Consider the following 12,866-nt stretch of genomic DNA (forward strand, 5'->3'; position numbering starts at 1 on the left):
CCTCTGACCACACCCTTTCCCAGCACATCTCCCACCTCTCCCACCACTGTCCGGCTTACAGCTTCAAAGAGGGCACTGCTGAGGTCTGTGACCCTCTCTTCAGGAGACAGGCGCCTTGAACAAGCCAACCTCTCTTGCACCCTGTTTACTGCAGATCTAGCATCCACGAGGGGACAGAAGCACCATCCTCTGCACACTCCTGCTGCCCCAGCCCAGAGCCCCTGGGGTTGGACACATAGAGACAAGGGCTCTGGGCCACTTCAGGCAGAAAGCCCTGATCTACATCAGAGCAAGAGGGTGGCCAAAGACCCTGCCTTCTCTCCAGTCCTAAGTATAGACCCTGGTCAGGGGCAGCCCCTCCCTCCTTTCAGCTCACACCAGAGTTGAGGGAGACAAGGGCCATTCCAGCCTCTTCTTGGCTTTGAGGACTCACTGCCACTCTCCCACATCTTCTACCAATCAAGTATTCCTTTCCTTTTAGGCTCAGCTCAATGCCACCTCCCCCAGGAAGCCTCCCTTGATGACTCCAGGCCCCTGTGACCAGAACCACTTTGAGCATTGATGGCTGTGCCACTCACTCACCACACAGACACTAAGGCCATGTCAGCTTTCTAGTATCTTTATTACCCATTCCCAGGGGCAACCCTGGCTTCCCGACTCAGGGATGCAGAAATCTCACAGCACCATGCCAGGCATGGATGGCAGGGTGCACTGGACTATGAGTGGCCTTGGACAAGTCATTGCCATTCTGTCAGGTCTGCTCTGGAAATGCCAGGATCAGAGGCTGGGGTGGAGGGATTGCCTCCCTGGGGAGCTGTGAACACTGGCAGCCTTGGCTCCCTCCCTCCTGCAGTGGGCTGGGCACTGGGACAGTCAGGCCTGAGGAGGAAGCACCCCCATCGGGGTCCCCAGAGTAGGGGGGTGGGGTAAAGAGCTCCTTACACTCCTGGGAGCGGTGGGCCCTCCTCTCCCTGACCTTGGACTCGGGAGGCCAGCAGACTCCCTCTGCCCTGGCTCAGGGTCTGGCTGGGACAGGCGGCAGGGGAGGTCTGCCCGCAGCCCTCAGATGGGGTGCACAAACTGGTAGACGAGGCGCTGGGAGATGTCCGGCTTCCGGATGATGCCCTTCTTGTAATACTGGCGGATGGAGCGGCTCAGCTTGTCGTAGTTCATGGCGGGGCGGTTCTTCCGGATGCCCCAGAGCCGGGCCACCTGAGCAGAGTCCTCAATTTTGAAGATGCCTGGGGAGCAGGAGGGCCCAGAGACAGACAGCGGTGCAAGTGGAGCACAGCAGAGGGAGGAAGACCAAGACCAGCGGGTCAGTTTCTCAGAGAGCAGAGCCGGCCAGAGTGTGCGGGGCCCTGATGCCTACTCCGGGTTGTGGCGAGGGTTCAAGGGCACACAGCAGCCTGCTTCAGGTGCAGTAAGTGGTAAAAAACACTCTGGGGTCATGAGCCTCCCTGGCGCAGGTCAGCCTGGGCGCCTTAGTGGGCTAGCTGGGGCCCAGCCTCTGCTCCTACTGTGGGGTTTGCACACCTCCCACGGCAGCCCAGGGGGCTCTGACTGTGCCGCAGCTCACTGGCGTGGTCGTCCCCTCCCCCCAGTTCCCAAGCCTGCAAGGCCTCTCTGCCACTCTCAGCCACTGGCCACGCAGCCCACACAGCCCACGTTGCCCACGTTGCCCTTGCTGGCAGGTTGAATGCAGCATAGATGGTGGGAGGAGCTGGCTTGGAGCAGGGCCAACCTGGGTTTGAATCCTGGCCCTGCCATTTCCTACCTTTAGCAGCTGCCCGAGGCCCCTTTTTTCTTGCGGTAAGAGGGGTTGGGCGGTTATAGAAAGTGCTTGGAGTGGAGTTGAAGAGCTCCTCCATTGTTAACGCCCCAGTTCTCATTCTCAAACTGTCCTGGCAAGGCCCAGGTCAGCATCCCCTTCAGGCAGCCTTCCCAGACCACCTCCCCCTCCCCCTCCCCGATCTCCCTTCCTTAAAACTACTGTGGAACCTCTTCCGGGAGCACCGGGCCACCAGAGGACCAGTGGAGCAGCTCCCTCACTCGAAGTTCTAAATGTACATGTAGAGTCATCACATCCTGTGCAGGAACTTCTCTCCCACCCCTTCTAGCCCCTTCTCATCCTCCACACTCAGCCCACGTCACCTCCTCCATGAAGCCTCCTGGACATGGGCACAGCTGCCCCCTCATCCTGTTGGAGCGCAGACATGGCTGCACACCAGCTCATTTCACTGCTAGCTCCCCTACAAGAATGTAGGTCCTTCGAGGACGGGGTGACCCCTTCAGGACACTGTAACTCTTTGCAATGTCCACTGAACAAGTGCGGAACCAGAGCAGGTGCTCAGTGAAGGCTTGTTGGATGAATGAGTCTGAAGACTAAGGTCGAGGTGCCCATAACTACAAAGGACAAGATGGGGCGCAGAACCCAGGTTTCTTGGCTCTGAGCCTTTGCCAAAACATACAAACACACACACACACATGCATACCATGGAGCCCTGCGCTGTCCAGCAAGGTAGCCACTAGCCACAGGTGGCTCCTGAGCACTTGAAATGTGGCAAGTCCAAACTGGGGTGTAAAATACATATCAGATATCAAAGACTTGGTAAAATATCTCATTAATAGATTTTACGTTGGTTTTATGTTGATATTAAAATGACTTATGATGTAGAGTTAAATAAAAGCGTTATTAAAGTTGATTTCCCCTGTTTAAGGGTTTTTAATGTGGTGGCTGGAAAGCCTAATCTTACACGTGTGGCTCACATAGCATTTCTCACTGGGAATCATCAGTCTCCCTGGGAAGCTATGATGTTTTGAAGGCAAAGACTGTGACCCATTCTCAGCAGAATTTCAAGAGCCTACTATGTCCTAGGTGCTGTGTGGCTCTGGGGACCCTGAACAAGACAGAGTCTGGCTGGAGACAGACAGACATGGGCACAAACTGCACGCAGACCCTGAGGAGGTCCAGAGACCTCCACATATCTGGCATTCAGGGCACAGGTGGGGGCCGGCTCCACCCCTCTGCCCAGCCCGCTCCTCCCTGGGCCCAGTGCCCTCAGTGCCTGCCCAGCCCCGTCCCCCCTGCCCCACCCCTGTCCCCACTCACCCTTCTCCTTGTTGAGCCACCGGATGAAGCGGCCGTAACTCTGGGGCTTCAGCAGCAGCTCCTTGAGAAACTGCCACAGGTGGATGGGCTGCCCAGAGCAGGACGAGTCCACTTCGCTGTCCGTCCAGCTCTCTTCGCTGGTGGAGGCTGGGCAGCCAGGGAGGGTGGCAGTGAGTGGGGACCTGAGGCCACCCCCGCTTCCATGGCAGCCACCCCTCAACCTCAGACCTGAGGGCCCGGCCCCTCCCTGCTCTGCCCTGCTCACCACAGAAGTGAATCGCCCCCGGGGAGGTCCTCTCTTTCATCCAGGCCGCTGCAGGACAAGGAGAGGAGGTTGGGGACCGGAGAGGCCTCAAGCAGGGAAGAGGGCATTTGGGTGGGACTGCGGGGACCACAGATGCCCCCTATCGCTCAGATTTCCCCATGGCCCCTCCCTCCTGCCAGCCTGGAACTGTTTCCTGGAAGGAAATTTGGGATTTCAGGGCTGGGAGGGGCCTTAAGAGGCCCAGATGCAGCCCCCATTGTTCAGACAGGAGAGCGGAAGTGGAGCCTTGTTCACCTGTGAAAGGGGGTCAGGACACCCCCTCACTCGCAAGGGTCCTAGGTGACGAAGTCTGCACAGCACCTTGCTCAGGGTCCCGTATGATAAACACCCCACCCCTCAGCTGCCAGGTCACCAAGTACTTCCACCCCCCTGCTCTCTGCCTGGCCCCCTTCCCACCTCCCCTCCTCAGACCAAGCAGTGGGGGGCAGGGGTGTGAAGGCAGCCAGTGTCCGCCCACATCACCACCAGCACTCGGCCTGGTACTGACCACTGCCCTTGGCAGTCAGTGGCAAGGAGCCTGGGTGGGCCAGGAGTGTCTCTGACTGGGTCATATGAGTAGGTCCTGTCCCCTCATTCATCCGGACCCGTAAGGTCAGGAGCCTTCACCCACTGAGCAAGCGCTGCCTTCAAAGCACGTGGCTCTGTGCAGGGCACACAGCAGGTGCCTGGTGAGATGAGATGGGGCTGGCATGCAGCCTTTAGGAAGAACAGGGCAGCCAAATGGATCCTGATGGGGAGCAAGATCCAGGTGCACTGCTAAGAACAGAACAACGTCCACTCTGATACTACTCATGTTTTTAAAAAGGGTAAAAGCCACCAGTCTGTATTTACTAGTATCTGCACAGACTTTTTCTAGTCAAGTCCCCAAGAAACTGGTAACAGTGGTTGCCTCTAGGGGGGATTGGAAAGCCGGGGGTCAGGAGTGGGAGGGAGAATTACTTTTTATGGTATGCTGTCACTATGGTCCTTTAAAAATAATTGTGCACATTTATTACCCCATTATTTCTTCAGTGAAAAACAACAGAAAACAAAAGAATGAAATTTTAAAAGGACAAGGAAGGACTTCATAGCATCCACAGTCCCATCAGCTGTGACATCTCATGTCCTCACAGTCTAACTTCTCCCTTCTCCCTTCCCATGTGCTCTGCCCTGAGCTCTGTGCTTGGTCAGGGCTGGGAGGGTGGGGCTGGCGACCACCCAGGCTCCCAGGAGGCAGCTGCACTTGGGGCCGGAGTCAGAGCAGAGCCCAGTGGAGAGTAACCTCCCAGCGGGCATCCTGGCCCAAGAGTCACCCTCAGTGTCCCTGGCTAGGAGTCCGGGAGGGGCTGCTTCTGCCCACACCATATCCCACCTGATTTCCAGATGTCCAGGTGGGCGTGCAGCACATCCCCGCCCAGGGGTGAGCGCTGGCGGAACTGCTCCTCCGACATGGCACACAGCTCCTTGCCCCCCAGCTCCTGGAAGGCCTTGCCCACGGGGGGCAGCCGGTACTGGTGCTCTGTCCACAGGAGCCACTTCTGCACGTTGCCTGGACTCCAGTCCACAGGGTCTGGGCAAGAGACACCCCCTCAGCTCCAGGGGCTGCTGAGGGCACTACCCGGAATGTGGCCCACTGTGCTCAGCTGGCACGCCTGTGGGAACTGGGAGCTTGTGGCCCAGGACCATGAAGTCCCAGGGGGGGCAGGCCAGGCCAGACCTTCTTGAGGGGTCCTGTTGAGGGGGTACTCAAGAAGAGAGTGGGGTGAGAGGGAGGAGCCAGGGCCCTATAAATAAACTTGGCTCAGGGCAGGGTAGCCTGGGGCCTCTGTACCTCCCACTTCATCCAGACCTTGGGTTCTCCCAGACACTTCCAGCCCCTCCAAAGGACCTTTTGGGGAGCTACAGCCCTGGAGGGGACAGTGACATTAAACTGGAAACATGTGAGCTTCTTTTCCAGCTGCTGCTTGCTTTCCCAAAGCCCCTCAGGGAACCAGAGAAAAACCCAATCAGGAATTAATCCTATAACCTCAACCCCAACCCCTACCATATTTTACAGATGAGGAAACTGAGGCACAGGAGTTCCATCTCCTTGTCCAACACTTAACAAGGGGCTGGGTACATAGTAGCTGCTCAGTGCACATGCACTGAATGAATGAATGAATGAATGAATGAATGAATGAATGAATGGCAAGTCACAGGGTGGCCAGGGGCAGCTACAGGCCTCAGAGGCTAGGTCCTAGATGTCCCCCTGGGGAGCTGCTCTGGGTGAGCCTGGCAGGGCACACAGGTGGAGCCCAGGCTGGTGGGCACCGTCACAGTGGGGTTCCAAGTGAACACTGTGGTCTAAGTTGGTGCCCCAGCTGGGTGACCGACAGGCTAGGCTGCCCCCACTTAATAAACCCATTTTCCTCTCTAGGGTCAAAGCAATTTGTTTCTGTCCCCATTGTTCAGAAGGCAGGCCCCTCCCTCTGCAGCCCAGTGTGGGAGTGAAGGCACCGTGGGAGACTTCCTGGGAGTGGGGGGGCTGGCCTGGGCATTGGGCAACTGGAAGGCTGGGGCACTGGCAGGAGCTACCTTAAGGGGGCACCAGCTGGGGGTCAGGGGCATGGCCCGATGACTGCTAGGAGGAGGGGCTGGGCTGAGGGATGCCTGATGGCCCTGTGTGCGAGCCGCACAGAGTGGGATGCTCACATGCCAGGGCCCCAGGAACATGGAGATGGGGCAAGGTTGCCCTGAACTGCAGTGACGATGGAGGGGCAGGGCTGGGGACTCAGGAGCCCCTCACCCACAGCATCAGCTCCATGGCCACACCTTTCAGGCCCTGGCGGACACACTCATGCCTGGCCTCCCGATATTCCTTCCTTAGCAGAGCCCTTATCACCACGGGACCAGGGATGCATTTACCTATCTATTTATGACCTGTGTCCCTTACTATAATGTCAGCTTCATAAATGAAGAAGCTTTTGTGTTATGTTCACCGCTCAGCTCCCCAGCACCTCCCCGGGGCCTCCATATTAAGTTATTGTTTATTGAGCATCTGTTAGGTAGAAGGTGCCATCCTAGGAACTGGGGAAGTGGCGGTGAGCAAAATAAGTGAAAATCACGTCCCCTGGGTATATACGTTCCAGTAGGGGGAGAAAAATAGTGAACAAGATAAATAAATAAAATATGCAGCACATCGGATCATATGTGCTGAGAGAAATGAAGCAGACGGGACGGACAGAGTGGGCATGTGAGCAGCGACTTCCCCAGAGAGTCAGGGAGGCCGAGTCAGGTTGGGACCATTTGAGTCAAGACATGAAGGAGGTGAGGGGTAAGCGAAGTAGATATTTGGGGGAAGAGCGTTCAAGGTTGAGGGACCACCAGCAGGTGCAAAGGTCCTGAGGTGTGTACTGTGGGACAGCAAGGAGGCAGGTGTGGCTGGGGAGAAAGTGGAGGTGAGTCGGAGAGGAGGTGGTGGGCCAGATGGTGCAGAGCTTGAATTCACTTCATCGGGCACCTATCACGTGGGGACTCTGGGCTGGTGCAGCTGGGCACACAGAGGGTTGGAACCATCCCAGCCTCGGAACCATCCACAGCTCACGGCTGTGTGCGGTGGGCTGACCTTGTGTGTAGAAGCACCAGTATTGCTGAGGCTGGGCCGGGGTGACCCGAGTGCAGCAGGCTGTGTCCCCACCCCCCAGCGACCTCAGCCAGCTGCCCCCACCTTGTGGGGGTGGGCAACTGAGGGGCTCACCTGAGGCGATGTTGAGCAGCTTGCAGGCCGTCTCAATGTCCTTGAGCACCTCGCCCACCACCATGGACTGCACCTGCTCCAGCGAGTGCTCCTCCAGGCTCAGCCCCGCTGGCGCCAAGTCCAGGCTGCCCCCGGGGGCTTGGCTGTCGATGACGGGGCACTGCTCAGGCTCCTCCGGCGGCTCGTCATGAGCGCTGGGGACGGGGCCCTTGGCGGGGTAGAGCATGCTGTCGTCGGGGTAGAGCATGTCCAAGCAGGAGAGGTAGAAGGCGGGCAGGCCCTGCTCGGGCGTGGCGGGGGGGCTGGGGCTCCAGTCCCGTCTCTCGGGCCCCGCCGCCCCGGCAGTGACCTTCTCTGGGCCTGTCCGCAGCACAGTGCTGGGGGACAGAAGGAGGCGGCTGGGGGGCAGGCTGCTGAGGCTGGGGCTGGCGCTGCCCATGCCGCTGCTGCTCAGGCCAGCCGCTCGGTCTGCGAAACAGGAGAGGAGGGGGTCAGGTCCGGCCGCGTCCCGTCCCCATGGGGCCGCTAAGCTGGTCACAGGGATGAGGGGCCCAATGGGCAGTGGCCGGGCCTGGGAATGGCAGGGCTTCAGGGTCACTGGGCAGCTAGGACAAGGCTAGGAAAGACTGTGAGGTGGGAGCTGGGGTGGGATTGTGAAGGGAAACCTCCCTTCCTCCCCAGGAAGCCGGGCTGGCTGGCAGCGGCAAATATCTCCACCTGTGCTGTGCTTAAAACCACCGTTTCAGGTTCTTGGCCTCCTTCAGGCCTCACGGCAGAAAGCATGACTAGTCCCATTTGACAGATGAGCAAACCAAGGCCTAGACAAGGAGCCTTTAACGTCTCTCCCTCTGTTGCTCACCTGGCCCTCACCCAGATCCCAGTCCACTGTCCTGTGGAGGAAGTTCCTTCTGAGAGCTAGCCTAAGTCTTTCCTGCTAGAGCAAAGCTTGCTTGCTTTCATTCTGCTCTTGAGGGAAGTAGGGAAGGGAGAGGGTCACCATCATCTTCATCAGCCAGGTGAAGGAAGAGAAGATCGAGTGTGGGGTGTGCTGGGGGGAGAGCCCTTCCCACAGGCCCATTGGGGGGAGGGGGGAGTAAATTCCCAGCATGAGGCTAATGAGATGGTAGCTGAATAACACACACAGGTGTGCTGGGCCCACCTCCACTCAGGGCTGGCAGCCACCCCGCCTCATCTGCCCCTGAAAGGTGCTGCCCCCAGGCCCCTTTCCACTCCCAGGCCCTGGAGGTGGTGCCCACGTGCTGACCTACAGGCCCACTTTCCCCGGGCAGCAGGGTTTGGTATGAAGGCCTTGGTGCCAGGACCACCTGAGGCCCTCAGTGACTCCAACACCCACTCCTCCCTGCAGTCCCAGGGCCCCCCAGGGACAGCAAGTGGAGGCCCCTCTGCATGGGTCACCTGGGCTCTGCTGTGCCCAGGCCCTTCCTCTGAGCCCTGGACTGGAGTTTGCAGTTTGGGAGACCAGGGCCCTGGAGACAAGGGCAGACACCAAACACCGGAGCTTCTGGGATATTTCCGCAACGTGCAGGCCAAGACTCAAGAATAAAAAATAATAATAATAATAATAATAAATAATAATAAAAGAATGATCAGAGCAGAGGTGGGAGATCACCAACAAATACATGCTGCCAGTAATACAGGGAGCCATTCAGAGGGAGGAAAGGAGCACAGAAGCCTGTCAAGGGCAAACTAATGGGCCCTTTCTCAGGGGCACTGATATTTGAAAGCAGAGGTTTTCAGAGCGCGGTGCCCACCAGCAGCCTGGCATCGGCATGGCTGAGAACTGGTTAGGAAGGCGAAGTCTCAGGCCCACCTCAGAGCCCTGAATCAGAAGCTGGGGGCCGGGGGGGGGGGCCAGCAGCGCAGGTCCACAGGCCTGTGGGTGATCCCCAAGAGACTTCCCGAGTTTGTCAGAGACTAGCTATTTAAAGGCATCTGGCGGTAAGAGGGGGAGGCTCTAATCAAGGCCGGGTAGATGCCCTGCCAGTGGAACTTACGGTGCCCCAGGGACAGCGAGGAGACTCCCTGGCCCATCTCCATTGCCCGTGGGACGGGCTGCTCTGCCTGTGCAGTGGCTCCTGCCGCTGCTGGTGGGACAGAAAAGGAACCCAATTTGGAAAACAGTCCGGCTTCCCTAAGGCCAGGGCTAGCCTGTTCCACATCTTCGTTCTACTTGGGAAATGGTGCCCTTTGCCTCTGCAGAGCACAGCGTGGAGGATGGAGCCCCGGGGACAACAGCTCTCTCTTGTCGCCCGTCTTGTGCAGTGCCCAACCTGCCCAACCTTCCTTGGCAGCCCTGCAATTTACCATGGCAGAGAGAATGCCAGCAAGAGAGAAGGGTGTTCCCTGTGACTTCCATGGTCCCTTTCAAGGGCTCCTTTAAGTGACAAGGAAGGAAAGGTCAGAATGGGGTGGGGTGGGCAGGGACGAAGGGGGGCCAGGGTTTCGGGGGACAGAGGGCAGGCCTGGAATCGGTTCAAGTCCTTCTGTGCAAACATGCATGTGTGCCGTGGGCCCACATTATTTACCCAGGCAGCACCCACAGCCTGCTCGGCCCCTGGGTCCCCACCCCGGCCTGTGCCCTCGCCCTACTCCTAGGCGGCCCCACCCCTGAAGCTCCCCTCTCAGCTTCCACCCCTCCCTCATCGCCCCTTGCCTGCCTCCGGCCCCATCCACATCCCCAGAACTCCCATGCCTGCCACGTTAGGACAGTTTCTGCCAACACCCTGGGCCACATGCCAGGGAGACGAAGCTCTTCCAAGAAGCAGGAGCTCTTGCCTCCCTCGTGGCCCAACTGTTTGCTTGGCATCAGCTGCAGGTAGGATGGGAGGCAGCTGCTATGTTTCGGGGCCCAGTGGCATGTGGGGTCAGTGAGGATGAATGGGCAGGGCAGGTGGCGGTGTTTGCCAGGCAGGGATGTGATGACACGTTCCTGACACGTTTGTCAAATGAGCTGCATAGCTCTTGTGTCCTTCCTGTCTGGGGAGAGAGGAGCGGGGGCCTTATTATTCTCAGTCCTATTTTGTGGATGGGAAGTCGAGGTGCAGCTAAGTGACTTGGACCCAGGTCTTCTGACTCCTGGCCCAGGGTTCCTTCACCAGCAGAGAATTCCCTCCTCCTATGCACCCCACACTAGCTCCCCATCACCTTGCTCCTAAGTGCCCAGGAGCCGGCTTTCGGCCAGAGCTCGGTCCTAGCTCCGGCGCCTCCCGGAGAACACGCTCACTGTTAAGAAACTTTGAAAGTGAGGGACACACAGGCACAGGCGTGTGCGCGGTCAGCTGCGCGCAGGAGGAAAGAGCTGATCCTTGCAGGCGAGAGGCGGTGGGGAGTGCTCTGCCCGTGGCAGCCGGGTCTGGGGGCACCTTGGTTTACTGGCCAGGGAGCCAGGAGCTTGTGTGACCAGCCTGCCATTCTGGCCTCTCCTCCAGGCTCCAGGCTCAGTGGGAAGAGAGAACTGCAGCGAGCACCTCTATGCCCACAGCATTCACGCACATTCCCCCCTTTACTACCCACAGTCTGGGTGATGTGGATGCGAGAGCCCTATTTTATAGATGCTGACAGTGAGGCTCACGAAGGTTATGCAGCTGCCCAGCTCCTGACTGGGCAACGTGATCCCCCAGAATCCATTCCCACCTCCTGAGTTCTCCACCCCAATAGCAAGCTCATTCTCTCCATCACCCTTTCACCAGGCACCCCTGTGCTCAAGAACCTCCCATGGCTCCCCATTACCTATCCTGCCTGATTCCAATGACTGGTACCCATCTGAGCCCACCTCCTACCCAGCCCAGATGATCAGAGCTGGGAGGGACCATATTATATGTGGTCGTGTGTTAGAAGGGTAGTGGGGAAGGTATTCATTCACTGGTTAGCAGCAGGGTCTGGTTCAGAACCAGGGATCAATGGACACATCCAGGTTCTAATGAGAAAAATGTTTCTCCCTGTCCCCTGTGCTGTGGGCAAGACGTAGCTATTTTCTCTTGCGTTGCTGTCCCCTTACCCAAGATGCCCCTTACTTCTCATCACAGTTCAGACCAAAGCCCTCCTCCCCCGGGAAGCCCTTCCCAACAACTCCCTTTTCTGACTTCCCAGCTCTCCCCATCGGTGCCAATGCAATTCAGCCCTAATTACATTTACAAGTGACTATCAGCCCATGAGGACACACATATACTGAGAAAAATAAAGCTCAAAGAGTGGCAAGGACGTGCCCATAGTCACACAGCAGAGCTAGGACCAGACTAGAGACCTGCTGACCCTCAGGCCACTGCTCCATAGGCGTAGGGTCCTGGGACAAGCCCAGAGTTTGCCAGGTCCGGGTCCCTCCCCATAGCCTCTGCTGGCTGGGCCCAAGGGGCTGCCTGTCTCCCGAGCGATGCCTCCAGCTCCCAAACCTCGAGCTGATCTTTTCTGGATTAAACCACATGTCTGGATTAAGGCTTAGGGTGTCCTGGCTCCTCCTGCCTCAGAGGCTTTGGCTCCAACTCCAGACAAAGAAACTTTGGTAACAGCTGGCGGAGGTCAAGGCCCAGAGACAGCGCCAGGGCGTGGGGCAGTGGCCAGAGGGATTGGCCCCTTCTCTCAGCACCTCCTACTCCCCCAGGAAGACAGATCAAGGGGAGAAGTCCAGGGACCCCAAATCACAGATTTACAGCAGCTCTCCCCTACTACCCCTGGGCTGCTCTCACTCTTGGGGCCAGGTATTTACCTCCAGGGTTCTCACTCCAACCCTCACCTGGTATCTGAAAAAGAGCCCTTGATTCAAATCTCTGAAACCACAGCCTTGGGAAAGTGGTGTAACCGGGGCTCTTTACTGAGGCTCTGGGCTGTCACGGGATTGGAGCCCGTCTCCCACATTCTGCTCTGCCCAGGCTCCCAGACCTTTATTTACCCCAGGAGGATTGTGGGTGGGGTTAATGTGCCCCACCTCAGTCCTGAGACCCAACCTCAGTCTGCCCAGAGCCCAGGACCCTGGCTGCAGACCCCAGTGAGAAGGGCACTGAGGGACAGTGGGTGGGGCAGAGGGTGACAGCCACCAGTGAGCACTGACTCTGCCTCACTTCAACTGGAGCAGACCTCGTCAGGCTCTCCTGCTGGGGTCCACTGCCCTGTCTGTCCCCTCTCCCTCTATCCACCTGAAGGGCCTCCTTTAATGGGTCAGAGTAGGGGTCTGCCATGGGGTGGGGGATGACAAGAACCTGGCCAGGAGCCATGCAGAGTCAGCACCTTGGAGAAGAGCTGAGCCTGCCCAGGCCACAGGGAGTCCCAGGCCAGTGCTGAAGACTGGCCCTCCCTGCCTTTGGCCCCAGACTCCCCCTCCCCACTCCTCCAGACATCTCCTGCTCACCCCGCTGCAATTCCCCTGGTCCCCTCACTTCTCCTTGAACAGCTCAGGCCCTCCCATGGAACCCCAGCTCCCTTGCCCTTTGACACTGTTCTTCAAACGAACTGGACTCAAGAAAAGCACCCGGCCCCCTCCTTACTGACCACCTTTCATGACCCAGAGTGCTGGCCTCTCTCCAGGGGACAGACCACCCTCGTACCCAGGAAGGGGTCCTGGAATGGCCACCTCCAGGCAGCTCTCCCTCGCCCAAGCACCCTGCTGTGGCCAACCCTAAGCACCTGCTGCCACCGGGGTATCCGAGGGCAAGAGAAGGAGGTGGGTTCCTGGAGGCCTTGCCTTTCTCGGGCTCAGCTTG

The 12,866-nt window shown here is 58.3% G+C and overlaps 1 protein-coding gene across 1 annotated transcript; it reads right to left on the reverse strand.

Moving 5' to 3' along the window:
* Nucleotides 1-1,008: 1,008 nt before the first annotated feature.
* On the reverse strand, nucleotides 1,009-9,010 carry SPDEF (SAM pointed domain containing ETS transcription factor). Its single transcript, XM_087817091.1, has 6 exons — nucleotides 8,569-9,010; nucleotides 7,153-7,620; nucleotides 4,789-4,986; nucleotides 3,378-3,425; nucleotides 3,113-3,259; nucleotides 1,009-1,241 (listed from the first exon to the last, which is right to left on the reverse strand). The coding sequence occupies exons 1-6, from the start codon at nucleotides 8,816-8,818 to the stop codon at nucleotides 1,063-1,065; spliced, it is 1,290 nt and encodes a 429-aa protein (XP_087673217.1). The 5' UTR covers nucleotides 8,819-9,010; the 3' UTR covers nucleotides 1,009-1,062.
* Nucleotides 9,011-12,866: the final 3,856 nt, after the last annotated feature.

Source organism: Miniopterus natalensis, chromosome 5, assembly GCF_054644295.1.
Source record: "Miniopterus natalensis isolate mMinNat1 chromosome 5, mMinNat1.hap1, whole genome shotgun sequence".
NCBI classification, from domain to species: domain Eukaryota; kingdom Metazoa; phylum Chordata; class Mammalia; order Chiroptera; family Miniopteridae; genus Miniopterus; species Miniopterus natalensis.